The following is an 18,846-nucleotide window of genomic DNA, read 5'->3' as shown; positions in this document are numbered from 1 at the left end:
CTTGGCACCAGAAGGGAAGAGGACAGGGCCAAAACAACTTGGGGCGAACAGTAGAAAACAGGAAGGACCATGGTGGATGTAGGACGTTGACAGAATCCAGAGCTGTGGCCTATGTAGGCAAAGGTGGAGACGTGTGATGGAGGCCCTATGTGCCACTAGGCATCTGGAGGATAAAAGGTAACTTTACCGAATGGTAGAACCTATTATAGCGTTTTTCTACTTTAATAGGCCTACTCCATAATTTGCCACCTGTACTATAATTATGGCTTTAATTATGTAACTTCAACTTTGGAAATTCACCCCACCCCACATTCTTTACCTAGTCTTGCCTCTCCTCACTGTGTAGGTCAAATTGTCAATAATTGTGGTATAATTTCCAAACTCGTAAGCTTTTTTGGCTTTCTTTGTATTTTATAGCTTCATCTTTTTTGTCATTTGTATTTTGCTGACTAGTATAAGCCTGGTATAGTCTTTACTATATAAGTCTACATTCTGTAACCTTATTCGAAGGTAGTATCGATATCAAGCTTGTCTTTCTTTCTTTCTTGTTTCCTTCTTTCTTTCTTTCTTTCTTTCTTTCTTTTTTTCTTTCTTTCTTTCTTTCTTTCTTTCTTTCTTCCTTTCTTCCTTCCTTCCTTCCTTCCTTTCTTTCTTTCTCTTTTTATTTTTCCTCCCTCTCTTTCTTTCTCTCTTTTTCTCTCCTATCCTCTATTTTACCAACTGGTACATGAATTTGCCGATTACCGTGAATGTTTGGGGTGTCCCACCCCCATACCCCGCTCTAGCTCCGGCCCTGTGCACCTCCACCCCACTGCCTACCCCCTGTATGTACCATTACAATGATGAAGATAAATAATAATGGTAGGAAAAAATAATATTACCTTAATAATACTAATAGTAAGCTCAAACTTATCGCTACCATCATAAAAAGAATCATAATCTATACTATCAAACGCCCACGTTAAGTCAATGCGAACATAACTATTCTAATCAATTTTGAAGACAACGTTGCATTTGTAGTTATGGCTTTATACTTGTGATTTTAGATATCGGAAGATTATCATGACTGATGACCTTAGAAAAAAGTGATTTTCTATAGGTGAATTAGTGTTTAAATTACTAAAATTCGGGATTATTTCTTTGCATGTGATATAGTTTTTCACGGGTAAAACAAAGAAAAAACAAATCTACTTGTGAATTCCAGTTTTTCTACTTAATCGTTCTTAAAAATTGCTATCATTATTAGAGCTTATAGCTACATTTTGCAGAATTTCATGAATATTCCCCCAATAAAACTCATTAACTAAATTCAGATCAATAATGAAAATAATCTTAAAAGCCAAAATGATATACTCTTTTAAGTTATCGTGATGAAACACCTGATACATTGACTTTTCTTCATCTCTCCTTCCAACAACGTATACATATCAGTTCCATTCACCTTTTTGATCGGCGCCTCTCATGCTACGAGTAAATTACAAACATAAATCCTTCAAATATCTTTGAGGAAATTAACAATCAGTCTGGTATAAAAAAATCATGAAATCGTCAAAGGCTGAATCCCCCGCATAAGATTATACTGATTAGATATTGAATTGATATTGTTGTTTTTCTTTCTCTATATTCTTGAGATTTGATCCAAATTAGAAATTCATTAGAACGATACCAGGAAACAAGTAACATAAACAAGTTTTAAATTATAATTAATAGAGCCAAGCATTGCTAAGCATGCATACGAATTTTCCCAGAACTAATGCTTTGATTTTATTTTTTTAGGTATTTAAGTTCTGAATATATTGCAAGATTGTTATTATCGCTTTGTTACGATTTCTGTCAATGCCCTTTCATCGTTGTTCATTGATTGTTATTCATGTTATTTTTGCTCATTTGTTATAATTATTCAACTCTTTGAACAAACATGCAGATGACATTTTGTTGACAATGTAATGACCATTCGGGGTTCAATAAAGATTCAGAAAAGTAGTATTCATTTTCCTTTAAAAAATGAAACTGTATACATAAAACGTAGGAATACTTCTTTAATGTGACACTCGCCATCTACTATAGGTTAAGCAACAGATTAATTTTCCTTTTACATAGTAAACAAGATGTATACAAACAACCTGCCGGGATATGCATTCCAACATGATAAAGTCTATGATAATAATTATGTTATACGAAATGAGTAGAATAAATGCTCAGAACATTTGAAACATATAGATATATTGTGCAATCATATTTATTTTTCAAAAATTCATTGCCAATTTAATTTCACGTTATAAATAAAGTTTTCTAAAGGTGTAGGACTAATTTCACTAAACAAGAAAGCACGAAATTCAGGTTTAGCAGAAGCTTCAATACCATGTTTTATGATATTCACAAATCGAATATGTTTTGTTTTGTAAAAGTAAGAAACAAAAATCCATTTTCACAAATCACATTGATTTCCATAATGATCTGTTACTGGGGCTGAAAAATACCCTAATATAATAACGGTACTCGTAAAAAGGTTTTAAATGTGACGGTGAACCTCGATCGAATATTAATACGTTGATGAACTCAAACTCTATTAATATAAAAAAATATATAGACCAAGAAACGTGGAAAGAATAGAATATTAATTGCATCTATAAATTCTTGATGATGAAGTATTAATCTGTCAATAATACTTTGACAGGCCTCAAGTGATACTACTCGTTTTTATTTATAGTTTGCTCGTATAGCTAAAAATATCGGCCATCGACCGGATATAGCACTTTCATAACACCGCGCATTTAATAGGTCACACATTCATTATTACCATTAAAAACCCATTATAAGTTAAAAAGGAGAATATGATTTTTGAAATGAAGAATGTCGATGATTTATGAGAGCACTTTATGGACATCTGATGAAAGGAGTGCACGGACTAAAGTAAAAAAAAAAAAAGATGGGATGAGAGAGAACATATTCAGTCGTAGTCTACCCAACGCATTATCACCTGAAATGGAAAGAGAATATGAGGGATAAAACAAGGGGGTGGAGAGAAAAGTAAATAAAGAATTAAAAATAATGTTGATACAGATTGAAATCAATAGAAAGGGAATTGAATGAAAGAGAATTACAATTGATAAAAAAGGAGCTTTAAACTAGAATATTAATAAGGCCTACTTTCCAATAACAACAAAAAAGATGGCTTTATGTATTTTTTTTTTACATCGATTCATAAACGATACCAAATGAATGATAGTTTACAAAAGTTATATGATTAGAAGTGTCTTGTTATTTCCTCTTAGCATTTCGATCTGAATGTACGTCAAATGATTATGAATGTCAGATGAACAAATAGGATAGAGGAAAACATACAATTACGAAATACGAGAATGAACATGATAACATGAGAAGACATGTGTTCTTCTTAGTTAATGTTGATCTTACATCCCTTAAGATCATTCCCCGAAAAAATTCATACCCATGATGAAATGAATGAATAAATAGATAGATAAGATGCTTATAAAAGTTATATATCACATTCTTTGCATTTATCATATGATTAAACATATAAGCTTTATTATCTTACGTCAAATAATTCAGCTTTGGCATTTTCTGGTAACTCCTGTAATATCTCGTCAAGTATGCATCTTGGTTCCTAAATGTCAAGGGGAGATAAAAAAAATTAAAAATTAAAAGAAATCGAAAGTAGAAAATGAAAACATTGATCAACATATTGATATAATTATGTCGTTGACATACATACAGAAAGTCAAAGTATACAATTATACACACAACAAAAAAAGCAAGTCCCCCCTAAATCAAATTGCTGTAACTTTTGAACGGAATTATTTTGAGATATGATATTTCATAGGTTATTTTCTACACTCATTAAGCAACTCCTGGTGAAAATGAGATTGATCGGTTAAGTCATGCATGAGTAATTAAAGATTGAATTAAAAATGACGATGTTTGAAAGTCACAAGAGTCGTTTCTCAGATCGTACAATTACAAAATTGGGCAAAATTTGTTTTTAGGTGAATTTTATGGTGTTATGCTGTTTTACTACCCGTTATTTAGCCATCACTCTATACAATTTTGATATCGTATGTTCATGGTTGAGTGAGCACAATGTATTGCAGGGGCCGTGGAAACGAGAGGGGGGGGGGGGGCTTCAGCCCCAACTTTTTTCCAAAAGCATGTACAAAATGTAAAAATGACCATAAGATTATGATTTTTTTGATGCGTGCTCACTCATCCGAAAATAAACAAATCGATTTCATTTTTGCACAGAATTCGGCCTATAGGTTGATAAACATTACTGCCAAATGACATTGCTAAAGACAGACTTGAAAAAAAGGTTTCACCATATTGAATAAGGTGTTACTTATTCTTAAACATATGCACCTTTAATGTACACAAGTCTATGAGAGAAGAAGTCAAAATTTAACAAATATGAAATGAGGGTTTGTTTCATGGACGGTTTGTGTTACTTCTACCGACAGTTATTTCATGAAACTTCGCTCATGGCTTCAGAGTAACACCATCTAAAAGGCGCGCACACCAAAATAATGGTTCGATATACAGCACAGAGTGGGGCCAAGGCCTTGAAATTTTTTCTCATTTGCATAATATTTTGTGCTCACTGATGCATTAAACATCGGGATTTTTATAAAAATCAAATCATATGAACTATGCAAGGAGGAGAACTATTTTACGTCATGCTTCATTGAGCACCGTCCGTCAGAAAGTAAATATGTCACTTTTCAAAAGTCACAAACCAAATATCATGACTTTGATTCTATTTTATTTGAACCATTGCATAGTTCTCCTCCTTGCATAGTTCATATAAATAACTGTCGGTAGAAGTAACACAAACCGTCCATGAAACAAACCCTCATTTCATATATTGTACTATAATAATGAACAACGCAAAACTTTAACGTACGGACTACCGGGCCTTATTTCACTTTTGGAAAGCAAACCTTCGGAATAAAAACGAGGTATAATAATTTACACAGAATGACGCGATACATTAATTTTTAACAAAACCATATCATCTTGTCTTGGTCGCTCAACAAAAGGGTATAAATGAAAAATTCAAATGAAAATGAAAGTTATACTCTTACGCAAGATGTTAAAGGGGAATGAAACCTTTAGAACAAGTAGACTTGTGTCGAAACGGAAAAATCAAAGAATAAGAACAAAGAAAGTTTTAGAAAAATCGGACAAATAATGAGAAAGTTATGAGCATTTGAATATTTCAATCACTAATGCTATGGAGGTCCTCTCATTGGCAATGCGACAAGGATGTGTGATGTCACATGTGAACGACTTTCCCTATAATATACCCCTAATAGTCCAGGATAGGCCCCATAGAAAATTGACCAAACCTTGTTTTTTTTATATATACGATATTTTTTTATGGTTTCTTGTCAATTCGAGGGTGCTGATTACGAATCTGAATGATGCCACTCGTGTAACCTTGAGCATTTTCCGCAAATTGGCAAAATCCAATATGGCCGCCAAAATATGCAAATTACCCATGAAACTCATAAAATTGTCCGCACATTGGCTGTGAAATGCATGAAATTGTGTGGCAGGAGTGAAATACAATCTTAAAAAATAATTTTTGACAAAATATTTATCTTCCTGATATTCAAAATGGCCGCCATAGGCCATTGTATACACTATCATGTACAATATGAATAGGGAAAACTAATTTTCACAAAAATGAGTACTAAACTGCAAAAATCACGATGTATGAACGAAGTAATATATGCAAATCATCATTACTAATGAGATATATTATTTATTATGTCAAATATGGGAACATTGCTGTATTTCGATATCTAACATAGCCGCCACTGGCCCAAATAGTATTATGTACAATGGCAATGGCCGTGGCCAAAAACATGAGAAGATTGAGCACTAAAATGCATATTATTAAGATAAACGAGTGGAATACTGACTAAAAACACAACTGTAAATATGCCATTTATGTGGTAAATGCTGTATTTTGACATTCAAAATGGCCGCCATAGCCCCTATATTCATCATGTACAATGCGAATAGAGAAACTAATTTTCACACGAGTAAGAAATATAAAATGCATGTAATTGTGATCTATGACTAAAATATTGTCTGACAACATGATTTATAGCAAGACATATAATTTCTTTTGTCATGCATGAGATAAATACTGTATTATGAAATTCAAAATGGCCCCTATAGGCCCTAACAGTATTATCTACAATGTGAATTGGGACATATGTAAGAATTTGGATTTGCTTGACCATATAATCCTGTTGTAGGAGTAAAACGTTGTTTGAAAACATTTTTTTTAATCATCGCATTTCTTCTTTCATATAGGTGATGAATACTGTATTTTGACATTCAAAATAACCTCTACAAGCCCTAGCTAAATCATGTAACATGCGAACAGGGAAACTAATTTTCACAAGAGTGAGAATCATAAAATGCATATATCTGTGACGTACGGGTAAAGATATTGTCTTAAACATTATTTCTAACTAAATACATCACATATGGGTCGTGGACATGGTTGAGGTAATAAATGTTGTACTTTGAAATCCAAAATGGCTGCCATAGGTCCTAAAATCATTGTGTACATTGTAACATGGGACATAAAATTTTGACAGAATTTGGGTTTGCTTGACTCTAAATATTGCATATAATTGTGAATTGTGATGTAAAGGTGAATTATTGTCTAAAACCATGGTTTCTAACTAGATATATCATAATGTTGTGTAATTAAGGTAATAAATGCTGCATTTTTAAATTGAAAATGGCCACCATAGGCATTTATCGTGTAATATACAATATTTGGGTGGAGACAAAATAATGTTCACAAAAAGAGCATATGACAGCCATTTTGAATGTTGAAATACAGTATTTATCACCTAAATTACATAAGATATGATATATTTTGTTATAAATCATGTTTTCAGACAACAGTCCACTCATATATCACCATTTGACCAAGCAAAGCCAAATTCTGTTCAAATGATTTGTTCCCTTTCATATTGTGTATAATACCGTAAAGGACTGTAGCGGCCATTTTGACTTAAAAATAACCGTATTTATCACCTAACTGGCAGAATAAATGATATATCGTAATAGAAATTATGTTTTCAGACAATATTTTACTCATAGATCACTATTACGTGCATTCATGGTGCTCACTCCTATGAATATTGGTTTCCCACTTTGCATTGTACATAATACGGTTAATGTCGATGGCGGCCATTTTGAAAGTCGAAATACAGTATTTAACACAAACTTGAAACCTGAATGATATATTTCGTTAGAAAATACTTTTTTAGACAGTATCCAATTAATTCATCACATATATATGCATTTTAGCGCTCACTCTTGTGATTTCTTTTCTCCCATTTCTCATTGTGTATGATACTTTTAGGTCCTTTGGCAGCCATTTTGAATATCAGAATACAACATTCACCACATTAATGGCATATTGATAATATATTTCGTTAATAATTATCTTTATAGTCAGTATTCCAACTGTTTAATCTTCATAATAAGCATTTTAGTGATCACTCTTGAGAATTTTTTGGCCCCCATTGCCATTGTACGCAATACTGTTTGGGTCAGTGGCGGCTATTTTAGACATCAAAATACTGCAATTTTCCCATATTTGACATTACAAATGATAAATCTCGTTAGTAATGGTGATTTGCATATATTACTTCGTTCATACATCGCGATTTTTTTGCAGTTTAGTGCTCATTTTTGTGAAAATTAGTTTTCCCTATTCATATTGTACATGATAGTGTATACAATGGCCTATGGCGGCAATTTTGAATATCAGGAAAATAATTTTTTTGTAAAAAATTATTTTTAAGATTGTATTTCACTCCTGCCTCACAATTCCATGCATTTCACAGCCAATGTGCGGACAATTTTATGATTTTCATGGGTAATTTGCATATTTTGGCGGCCATATTGGATTTTGCCAATTTGCGGAAAATGCTCAAGGTTACACAAGTGGCATCATTCAGATTCGTAATCAGCACCCTCGAATTGACAAGAAACCATGAAAACATATTGTATATATAAAAACAAGGTTATGCCTCTTCTATCCTGGACTATAATGTTTTTTTTTTTTGCCTTTTCTTATGGTGATACAAGCTCTTTATCCATGATGTATTCTTGAGAAATCTGAATTACGTGCCCTCCTACAGAAATAACACATCTACTGATAGATGAGATAAAACAGGCAATTTAACAAACTCTCCTTAAACATTTACAAAACAATTTTTAAATACTTTAAACACTTTAATTCTAAACATACATTTCGTGGTTCCTTTCAAATTAATGACGTACGTCTCGTTGAAAAACAAGATGATTTTTTAGGGGTATTAATCGATTCTAATTCAACTTGGCATAGTCACATTCACAATGTTAGCACACTAGTTGCCAGCGGTATGAGTATATTTTAAAAACTCAAATATTGTCTTTCCCAAAGATCACTGTTTACGTTGCACAATTATTTTATTCTATCACATATTTCATATGGCAATATAGTGTGGGGTAATGGCAATAAAACAAAATTAGATTACTTCTGCCCTCACACCCATTTTTCGGAAACTCAAAACATTGAAAATAAACGATATCCATATTTTACAATCTGCCATTTTTATGTACAAATTATCAACCAATTCTATACCTACATCCTTTCAATTTTTTTTTACTTACAATAGCGACATTCTCCATTCACATCTTACACGTAAATCCTCATACTTTCATTTGATAAACCCGAAAATAATTTTATCACATAAAACAATTAGATACCACGGCCCAGATATAAGGAACGACATACCCAATCATTTCAAACTCGTTTTTATTTTAAAGCTTCATTGAAAAAATATATTTTATTCAGATATTCATAAATCTCTCACTTGCACTTGCACACACTTCATTTTGAATTTCTTTTTTCCCTTCTTGAATGATTCGTAACATTAATTTTTTTTTCTTACAGACACAATTAATTTCATAGGTTACCATGTAGCCTTTCCCCTTTTGGCTGCTATGCTTCAAGCATATATTTGCTTATATAGTTTGCCTCTGCATTTCCCCATTATCATTTTGTCTATGATATTGTATTCATGTCTTTCTCCAGTCACTATTAGATTGTCACTTGCTTATATGTACTTTATGCCATATTATGATTATGTCTCACGCATTGTAAATTCGTTTTGTATATTATTTTAATAAATGCAGAAAATCCTGCAAAAAAAAGTTGCTACAGATATGATACCAAAATATAATTTTAAATGCCGCAATATAGTGAATCAAGTTTACGCAATGACTTTTTTCCTTTGTTCTTCATTTTTCACTTTCATGAAAATCTATATAGAGAATGATTATCAATCTAAATAATTGGGATTTTTTACTTAGAAAAGGAAGGAAATTGATATATACATGTAATATTCAAGATATGACGGTTACCTCTTCTGTTCTTTGTTGTACAGCCAATTCGAATTCTTCTGCCGGATCGTAATTCCTTTTATCTGTCATAATTAGAAAAAAAGTAACTTGCATGACATGTTACAAACTATATAGCTGTGCCACCACCACCAATACTATTCATCTTCCTCCTCTTCCTACTACTAATACCAAGGGCGCCGGAAGCGGGGGGCAGGGGGGGCACTTGCCCCTCCAAATAAAATTTTTGGGGGGCAAAACGAGATTTTGCCCCCCCAATGTGCCCCCCTGAAAGTAGAAAAATGATAAATTATTTAAGGACAAAAGTAAACGAAGGCACTTTTCTGCCTGATAATTGTCATTTCCATTGTAAAAAATGAAAAAATTTGCCCCTGACGGGGCAAATACATTATCATAATAAGCCTCGCGTCTTTTGACGAACAGTGTTCCTCTGTGAAACATACCTTTGATAAGCCCCTTTTCCATCTTATTACAGTGTGATAACGTTCAACCTTTTAATGAATACATTTCAGACAAGAAGTGAATGGCAAATTGATAGTGGTCCACCAATGATTAGGTTTATAACTCTATGATGCTGGCTGTGTCGTCTAACAAACGCGCGGTCGCCCAGAAACGCTCAGACCGGACCCGATATCACTAACGCGCGTGAACACTAGTTACTCGAGCAACATAATGGAATCTATGTCCCGGGGGGGGGGGGGCAACGAATTTTCTGTGGGGGGGCACTTCATTGACGAGTGGATACCATGCGCGACCACAAAAAAACACGTAGAAAGGATGTCTTTTTCACGATATGGCACGTTACGTACGTAACGTGATAAGGGTGTCAAAAACACAAAAAATAATGAAAAAAGGGTATCTATTTCGCTGGAAAATTACGTGTTTTGGGTCGAATTTGGGGGGATGATAAAACAAAATTAAAATGTTTTATAAAGGATGTCTTTTTGCCCCAACACTTCGTGTTTAGAGTCCGATTTGCGCAAGGTTTAGAAGGTGGGGGTCGTACTAAACCAAATAAGGTAAAGCAGACGACCGAAGGACCCGTAACAATAAAACATTCCTGTACTTGTTTATGGGTTCATTCCAGGGAATATTTACTAAGAGTATCGTTTTGTTTCCAATACTTGTTAAGAGGAGGGTTTCACATGCCAATACTTGTTAAGGGGTGCATTTTCAGAATATGGAAATTACGTGTTAAGGGTGCTTTTCGAGACCCCATGGTCGCGCAAGGTATCCACTCGTGAATGGAAGTGCCCCCCCCCCGAGATCTATGTCATAGCTGTCAAGCCCAGAAACCATAACATCTCGAGAAACTTGTTTCAATTATTTCATTTTCAACTAAATATAAATTGATAACAAGACAGTGCCCTAAAGAAAATACCAAGGTCATTTCAACTCAATATAGACATGTTATCAGAAAATTATACACAGAATAATCATGTGTAGAGGATTATAATTCATATTGTGAAAATGGTGAATCCCACTCGAAAGCAACTTAGAGATAATGTTTAGACATGAAAAAAATAAAATCATCTGTGAAAGTGTCTTCTTAACCGGACTCATATTATCCGAGATATGAATAAAAATGTAAATAAAGAATATAAAAGAAAAAACATAAGCGTTACAGTACTGCTCAACTATGAAAAAAAATCTTAAGATATTTTCACAGCCCCGTATTTTCCTCTATTCCTTTTCATTGGCATGATTGAAAAGCGTTTTGTCTGATACTATTTCAGCTCATATGATATAGCACTTATGTATTTTAGATTCCAAAACTTCTTCCTATTACCTGTTAATAATCAGATCGAGATGGCAGCTAGCTCTGGTTCATCCCAGCTTTTGTTATTCATGGACGTTTGCAAAAAAAAACAATCCGGGAGTGGGTGGGGCTGCAAGACCTAAATTTTCGAAGAAACTTAAGAGCGAGGGGCTTGTGATGGGGGAGCTTTTTACATTTTCTAGAATAAAATTGAAGGATTTCGTGCACAATTTTGGTGAATTTTGCCCTCTCGATCGGCGGTCCCCGGCTGCGTACGGTCAAAGGCCTATATTACATTGGTTTGAAACAATTTCGTTTGCAATAAGGCTCGTAATTTGCTGGAACTGCGACCCTGATCATGAAGAAACACCAGTCTGGGTCAGAAGAGGGGGAAACAGAAGGAGCAAAAGGAACTCCAATACTGTTTAATTCTCAAGAAATTCATTTTTGAATGCTCTTAGAAACGCAACTTTTATACTCCATTTTTACACAAAGTCCTTACCGTGGGGGGGGTCCCACAGCCTCTCCCGCTCGATCGCTTCGGTATCTCACGCTGTCAAAAATATTGTGCCCCCTTCGGGATTTTGCCCCCCCAAATCTGAAAGTGTTCCGGCGCACCTGACTACTACTACTACTACTACTACTACTACTACTACTACTACTACTACTACTACTACTACTACTACTACTACTACTACTTCTACTACAACTACTACTACTACTACTATTACTACTATTACTACTTACTACTGCTACTACTACTACTTATGCTACTATATTTCTACTACTACTACTACTACTACTACTACTGCTACTACTACTACTACTACTATTACTACTGTTACTACTACTTCTATTACTACTTCTACCACCACCACCACTAGTACTACCACCATTACTATTGCTATCATTCTGTGTGATGGAAATAATGAATAAACAAAACTATACAAGGTGATGACCATTTTCAGCGAAGGTATTAAAAACTGTATTTCATTAGTGCCGAAATAACCAAACAACAAACATGACGAAAATTATGACGTAAACTACAGATAGAAAAGTAGTAGATGACGTTGATGAGAAGATAATGATGAATCGGAAGAAGTTCTGAGGGCGCTTCCGGTCGCTTTGCTCCGTCTACATACAGCATAGCGACTCAGACGCGCCTTCAGAATTTCACCTCGGCCGTCCATATCACACGAAATGCCAGTTTTATTTGATAAAATATACATGGAATAAATGTAATTCAGTTAAATAATCTAAACGTACATTTAGTTTGTTTAGTCAAACATTTAATTTCATTTCCCTTGATTGTAACTTTCATGCTGCCGAAGATACACTTCTCTACTTTCATGAGTATTTTTTTTATATCTTTATCGGGAATTCTGTATAATGCAATTTCGGGTGTACAAGAAACTAGAACCCCATAATAAACCGATAGTGCGAATTGTTTATGGACTACGCCATAGGGTATAATTACCTGAATCATGGTCATGATTGTGGCAGCAAGCTAAATCTAATAATCATCTTTGTGTCGGGATATGCCGGGATGAAAATTATTTGGATACTTCGGTATTGGAGTGCATCCTAATTATTATGTTCAGAATCGTTAAAAACCCAACCTATATTTATTCTTGATGTTCGAAGATTCCAAGGTGCATTCTTAATAGTAAAACTTTCAAAGATATGGGTATGACACTCTACGTGTATTCTTTTTTAATGGATTATATTCATTCTTCATCATAACACAATTCAAAACGTTTTAATTGCATTTTGGGTTACTCAAGAATATGGCTCTTGGTAGCGGGGTTGCTTGATATTTTTTCTGGGGGTGCTGTGTATGTTATACACTATAGACATCACCCCCTGGAAATCAGATTGGTATGCCTAATGTAGAAATTTGACTAAATTCAACTACATTTTTCAATAAAATCCTTGCAATTTGAAATTTCCCCTCAAATTTACAGAAATTTGAAATTATCTTCATTCCGGCCTATTCAGCTCGAATGTCACGAGATCAGTCCTCAATACAAACTTATAGACTAAAAAACATTATCTTGCTCATAATTTTGTTCATCATTCGAGAAACAATTGAGGATGAATAAACCACGATTTTTCGTGGTTTATTCAAAGCTATCAAAATTCTGCATACGACTGTTAAAACCACACCAATTTCATTATATTTAACTAACAAATAACTATCACTTTATAAAAAGTCACAAATTTGATTATTAAAAAAAAGAGCATTGTATTTATGGTCTGAATATTTTTAATAGACTTACAGCAGATTTATGGTTTCAATTTTTCAGTCACGATATCCCACATATATTTTCTAATTAATACCACTGTGCAGAACATAGATGATTATGTTGCTTATCCCTTACTTTGACCAGTGTAAGCTTGCTATTAAATGCGTTGGAATTCATGCGTTTCATTCTCAAACTTGACGCCCCCAATGGATCCTAATCGACTGATGAATGCTGTTATACGCCCTCAAGTGTCTTCATTATCATTGAGAATCCAAAGACGTTCTCCCTCCGGAATGTCTTAATTACAATGTCATTGGCAGAAAGAAGAATCCCACAGGGGTTTTCTAATCCTTCATTCTCTGTTAAAGCCATTCCCCCACTCATCTAACTTCTTATTGGAGACTGATACCCCAAATGGAATCGGGCAACTTTTAATCTCTTTAAGTGTAAATGCTTTCCGTTATCCATCAAAATGGTCACTCACAGTCAAAGGTAATTAGATTAGGCATGCATATACTCCGTTGAAAACAAATTGTACTTCTCAACAACTGATAGCAAAGCTTACTTAAACATTTCTTAACGATGCCAATTCCACCTTAAAATGTACCCTCCTTGACCATTCATTACAATACAAATCTTCTTTTCTTTTTGTTATTTTGTTACAAAACACTTTGGATGGTATTTAATTAATCAAACCCGGGTTTAACTCTTGACTATAACAGAATGCTAGACTTCGTCTTTCTTGATCAATATTCATAACAGAGAAAATCTACCAAAATGAAATATATTGTATCTTCATCAGTATTTATCAATATTTTGAGCAAATTTTGATAGAATTCTATTTTAGTGATCTTTATTCCCGATTCTTATTCCAGACTCGTTCATAAAGACGTCGAAGAGAAGAAAACCATACCGGCTTATTGTCAATGCTCAAGAAATCTCTACAGTGCGTATCAAAAAAAAGTTTACACTTTGAAAAAATCCTGTAAAATTATACATATGTAATTTCCTGAAGATTTTTCCACACTTTAACATTGGTACAGATCCATTTAAGCAAATGACGATATAACTGTCGAAAAATATTTCCGCTTGAGTGAGCACCACTCACTTTTGAAAAGTTAGTGAAAAATGATTTGCGCAGAACTTTAAAATAGTTATGCGGATAAAAATAGACCTTAATCATGAAGAACATGTGTAATTTAGATAGGAAAATTGATTTGAAGATATCTTTTACCTTTTTAAACTTGTTTCCTTGCCAAAAACACTTCGAAGAGTGCATTTCACCCCACCCCACTTCCCCACATACTGAGGCCATCGTGACGGTATTTGCTTTACACTGAGCTGTAATTTACATGAAATGGCTAAGGCATGATTTTCATTTTGATAATCATTGTCAAGCTTGGGAAAAGTGTGGAGAAACAAGTATTAAATGAAATATAAAAAGTAAACCCACTTTAAATGATAAAAACTTAGTGAAAATGTCTAAAGATGTCTGAAATAAACTTTTGTTTAGATTCAGTTATGTCCTAAGATCCAGCTGGCACAAAAAGGTTAAAGGTTATGCTTACTCAGTGTTAAAATGTCAATTTGGGCGGCAAAATTGTTACAAGATGCTTGAATGTATCCGTTTTATTTCAATTGACTAAAAGTGCAAGGGAAATGTATGAGAAATGTGTCGGAGAGTAAGTTTAATTTCGCCCTTTCCACTTGACACAGCGTGAAAACGAGCATTTCTGCGCAAACAGATTTCTGCGAGCTTTACAAAAATGGACAGTGCTCACTCAAGTGTAACATTCTGTCAAAACTTTTACTTTAATTGGATAGATGAGACCCAAATGTTGGCGGAGTACAGCAAGTCTGCATATGCCGACTTAACCCAAGACAAATCTAAGATAATATGTAAAAAAAAAACCCACATGTTGTATATTTTTTAATTCCCAGGTCTTTTTCAAAGTGTAAACTTTTTTTTGATACGCACTGTAGTATTTACGGATAACTCTTCATTACCCTCAGTCCATCAACTCATAGTTCATTCTTTGGAACAAGAATGACCTGATTATTTGAAATCATCAACATAATGATCCACTCGTAGTGTCAAATATCGATCAAATGAAATCTTCTCGTTGTCGGGTCATACCCGAACGCCCTTTCTAGCGATAATGTTAGCATTTACCCACTATACCAGTTGTGCTGATATCTTAATGATCTCAGTTAATTTGAACGATAAAAGCGAAAAGGTTAAAATGAAATCAATTTTTATTCATTTTATTCATTTATTTCGGCATAAAAAAACATTGCACATAGCAACCTTACGGCTGAATTCCGTACAATTTACAAATATACACATACGATAGTTGTTAAAAATGTAAGATATTGAAACAAGACATAAATAATTAAACTTTGATCTACAGTGCGTATCATAAAAAGGTTTACACTTTGAAAAAGACCTGGGAATTAAAAAATATACAACATATGGGTAAGTTTTTCACATGTATTCTTGGGTTTGGGTCTCATCTATCCATTGGAAGTAAAAGTTTTGACAGAATGTTACACTTGAGTGAGCACTGTCCATTTTTGTAAAGCTCGCATAAATCTGTTTGCGCAGAAATGCTCGTTTTCACGCTGTGTCAAGGGGAAAGGGCGAATCTCTTGCCCTTTTAGTCAATTGAAATAAAAACGAATACATTCAAGCATTTTATAACAATTTTGCCACCCAAAGTTTCAACACTTAGCACGCACAACCTTTACCCTTTTTGTGCCAGCTGGATCTGAGGACAACTGAATTTGAAGAAAAGTTTATATCAGACATCTCATGCATTTTTTACTAAGTTTTTGTCTCACCTGCATAGCAGAGTGAGACTATAGGCGCCGCTTTTCCGACGGCGGCGTCAACATCAAATCTTAACCTGAGGTTAAGTTTTTGAAATGACATCATAACTTAGAAAGTATATGGACCTAGTTCATGAAACTTGGCCATAAGGTTAATCAAGTATTACTGAACATCCTATTAGAGTTTCATGTCACATGACCAAGATCAAAGGTCATTTAGGGTCAATGAACTTAGACCATGTTGGAGGAATCAACATCAAAATCTTAACCTGAGGTTAAGTTTTTGAAATGTCATCATAACTTAAAAAATATATGGACCTAGTTCATGAAACTTGGACATGAGGTTAATCAAGTATCACTGAACATTCTGCATGAGTTTCACGTCACATGACCAAGGTCAAAGGTCATTTAGGGTCAATGAACTTTGGCCGAATTGGGGGTATCTGTTGAATTCCCATCATAACTTTGAAAGTTTATGGATCTGATTCATGAAACTTGGACATATTGTAATCAAGCATCACTGAACATTTTGTGCAAGTTTCAGGTCTCATGATTAAGGTCAAAGGTCATTTAGGGTCAATGAACTTTGGCCATGTTGGGGTTTTTTGTTGAATAACCATCATATCTCTGTAAGTTTATTGGTCTAGTTCATAAAAAGTGGACATAAGAGTAACCATGTATCACTGAACATCTTTTGCGAGTTTTCAAAGTCAGCACTGCTGCTATATTGAACCGCGTGATGCAGGTGAGACCGCCAGAGGCATTCCACTTGTTATCATTTAAAGTGGGTTTACATTTCATTTTTCATATAATACTTGTTTCTCTACACTTTTCCCAAGCTTGACAATGATTAACAAAATGAAAATCAAGCCTAAGCCACTTCATGTAAATCACAGCTCAGTGTAAAGCAAATATCGTCATGATGGCATTGGTGTGTAGGGGAGCGGGGTGGGGCGCAATGAACTCTTCGAAGTGTTTTGAGCAAGGAAAGAAGTTAAATAGGTAAAAGATATCTTCCAATCAATTGTACTAGATAAATCCCACGTGTTCTTTATGATTAAGGTTTACTTTTATTCGCATAACTATTTCAAAGTTCTGGGCAAATCATTTTTCACTAACTTATCAAAAGTAAGTGGTGCTCACTCTAGCGGATTTTTTTTCGACAGTTATGTCATCATTTGCTGAAATGGATCTCTACCATTCAATGTTAAAATATCGAGAAATAACCAGAATATTACCAATGTATAATTTTACGGGAATTTTTCTAAGTGTAAACTTTTTTATACGCACTGTAGAATCAATGAATCTTTGTAATAGGATTTAACAGATAAATTTACTAATGAATATTTTATGATATATTTCAAAACGGTTGGTTTGGGATGTATATATCAAATAAATATGTCATCTTTCATATAATTCATGTACCCAATGCAAACCAATCACCTCTGCTGCAATAATTATATACGATCATAGCTAACTTCGTTGATACTTACCCATACAGAGCATAACACAGTTAAAATTTCCGCAATTCAAACATCGATTGGAATTTCGTTTTTCAATCATATTGGGTGTCCTACCCTGTAGTAAGTTTTCTGGAAAAAGAAATTAAAAGAACAATGAAACAAAAAAAATGTAAAAAACAAATTAAGGTGTACTTTAAAAACTGTGCGAAAACGGACACCAGTTGGTGTTAATAGAGGACCACACCCTGAGGTGTTAAAATTACACCCTATAGATTTACCATAACACCAAAGGGTATAAATGTAACAACCCATGATGCTGTAATAACACTTATAGGTGTTAATCTAACACTGTTAATTTAACACCAGTGTAAAATACATGATGTGGTCCTCTATGTACTCCGGTTAACAACACATTTTTTGCTGAGTAGGTATCTCGCATCAAATTGATCAATCCATCAATTCATGTAATATATTTCAACTTATTCGTCAGTGTAGTTTTAAATGAAAAAAAAATGCAAGAGAAAATTATCTGTACTTGCTTAGACCTAAATGAGATCATTAATTGTTTGATAACAAATCACAGAATTTCACTAAAATTATCAGAAATATTATCAAATACCATCAACTTATTTAACTTAATAAACATAATTTTACAGAATTGTCTTGAATTTTTGACTTTTTTATGGTACTCATAGGGAGATATCAACATACGAAGCTAAAGTAAAGTATGGGATATTTCGATATAAATGAGAATTCTGCTCGACTATACAAACACATAGGAAAGATTACATTCATGATTCAGGTATAGGAAAAGTCTAATTATGATTGTAACAAAAAGTGATGTCTAATGTTATCAAAATAATTTCATTGTAATCATTATTGCCATTTCATAATGAAGATGATGATAAAGGTAATTATAATCGTTGTTATAATTATTGATATTATAATTTTTTTTAGTTTTAAATCATTGTTAGACTGTTTATTAATATGATGATTATTTATGTTATTATAATTAGTTTCATCATTATTATAACCGCGTTGATAAAATTCTTTGGCATTTCAAAATGCAAAAGAGGCATTTGAAAAATTA

At 33.7% G+C, this 18,846-nt stretch overlaps 1 protein-coding gene across 1 annotated transcript in view; it reads right to left on the bottom strand.

The window, feature by feature from the left end:
- Positions 1-653: 653 nt before the first annotated feature.
- The window catches only part of LOC121410242, a 44,801-nt gene continuing 26,608 nt past the window's right edge, over positions 654-18,846 (bottom strand). The window contains exons 2-5 of the mRNA XM_041602182.1: positions 17,787-17,885; positions 9,463-9,524; positions 3,560-3,628; positions 654-2,980 (exon numbers count right to left, since the gene is read on the bottom strand). Coding sequence (XP_041458116.1) covers positions 2,951-2,980; positions 3,560-3,628; positions 9,463-9,524; positions 17,787-17,885 — 260 coding nt within the window. The 3' untranslated portion in view covers positions 654-2,950. The remainder of the gene's footprint in view (positions 2,981-3,559; positions 3,629-9,462; positions 9,525-17,786; positions 17,886-18,846) is intronic.

Source organism: Lytechinus variegatus, chromosome 3, assembly GCF_018143015.1.
Source record: "Lytechinus variegatus isolate NC3 chromosome 3, Lvar_3.0, whole genome shotgun sequence".
Taxonomy (NCBI): domain Eukaryota; kingdom Metazoa; phylum Echinodermata; class Echinoidea; order Temnopleuroida; family Toxopneustidae; genus Lytechinus; species Lytechinus variegatus.
This window is presented reverse-complemented; position numbering and strand designations above follow the sequence as displayed.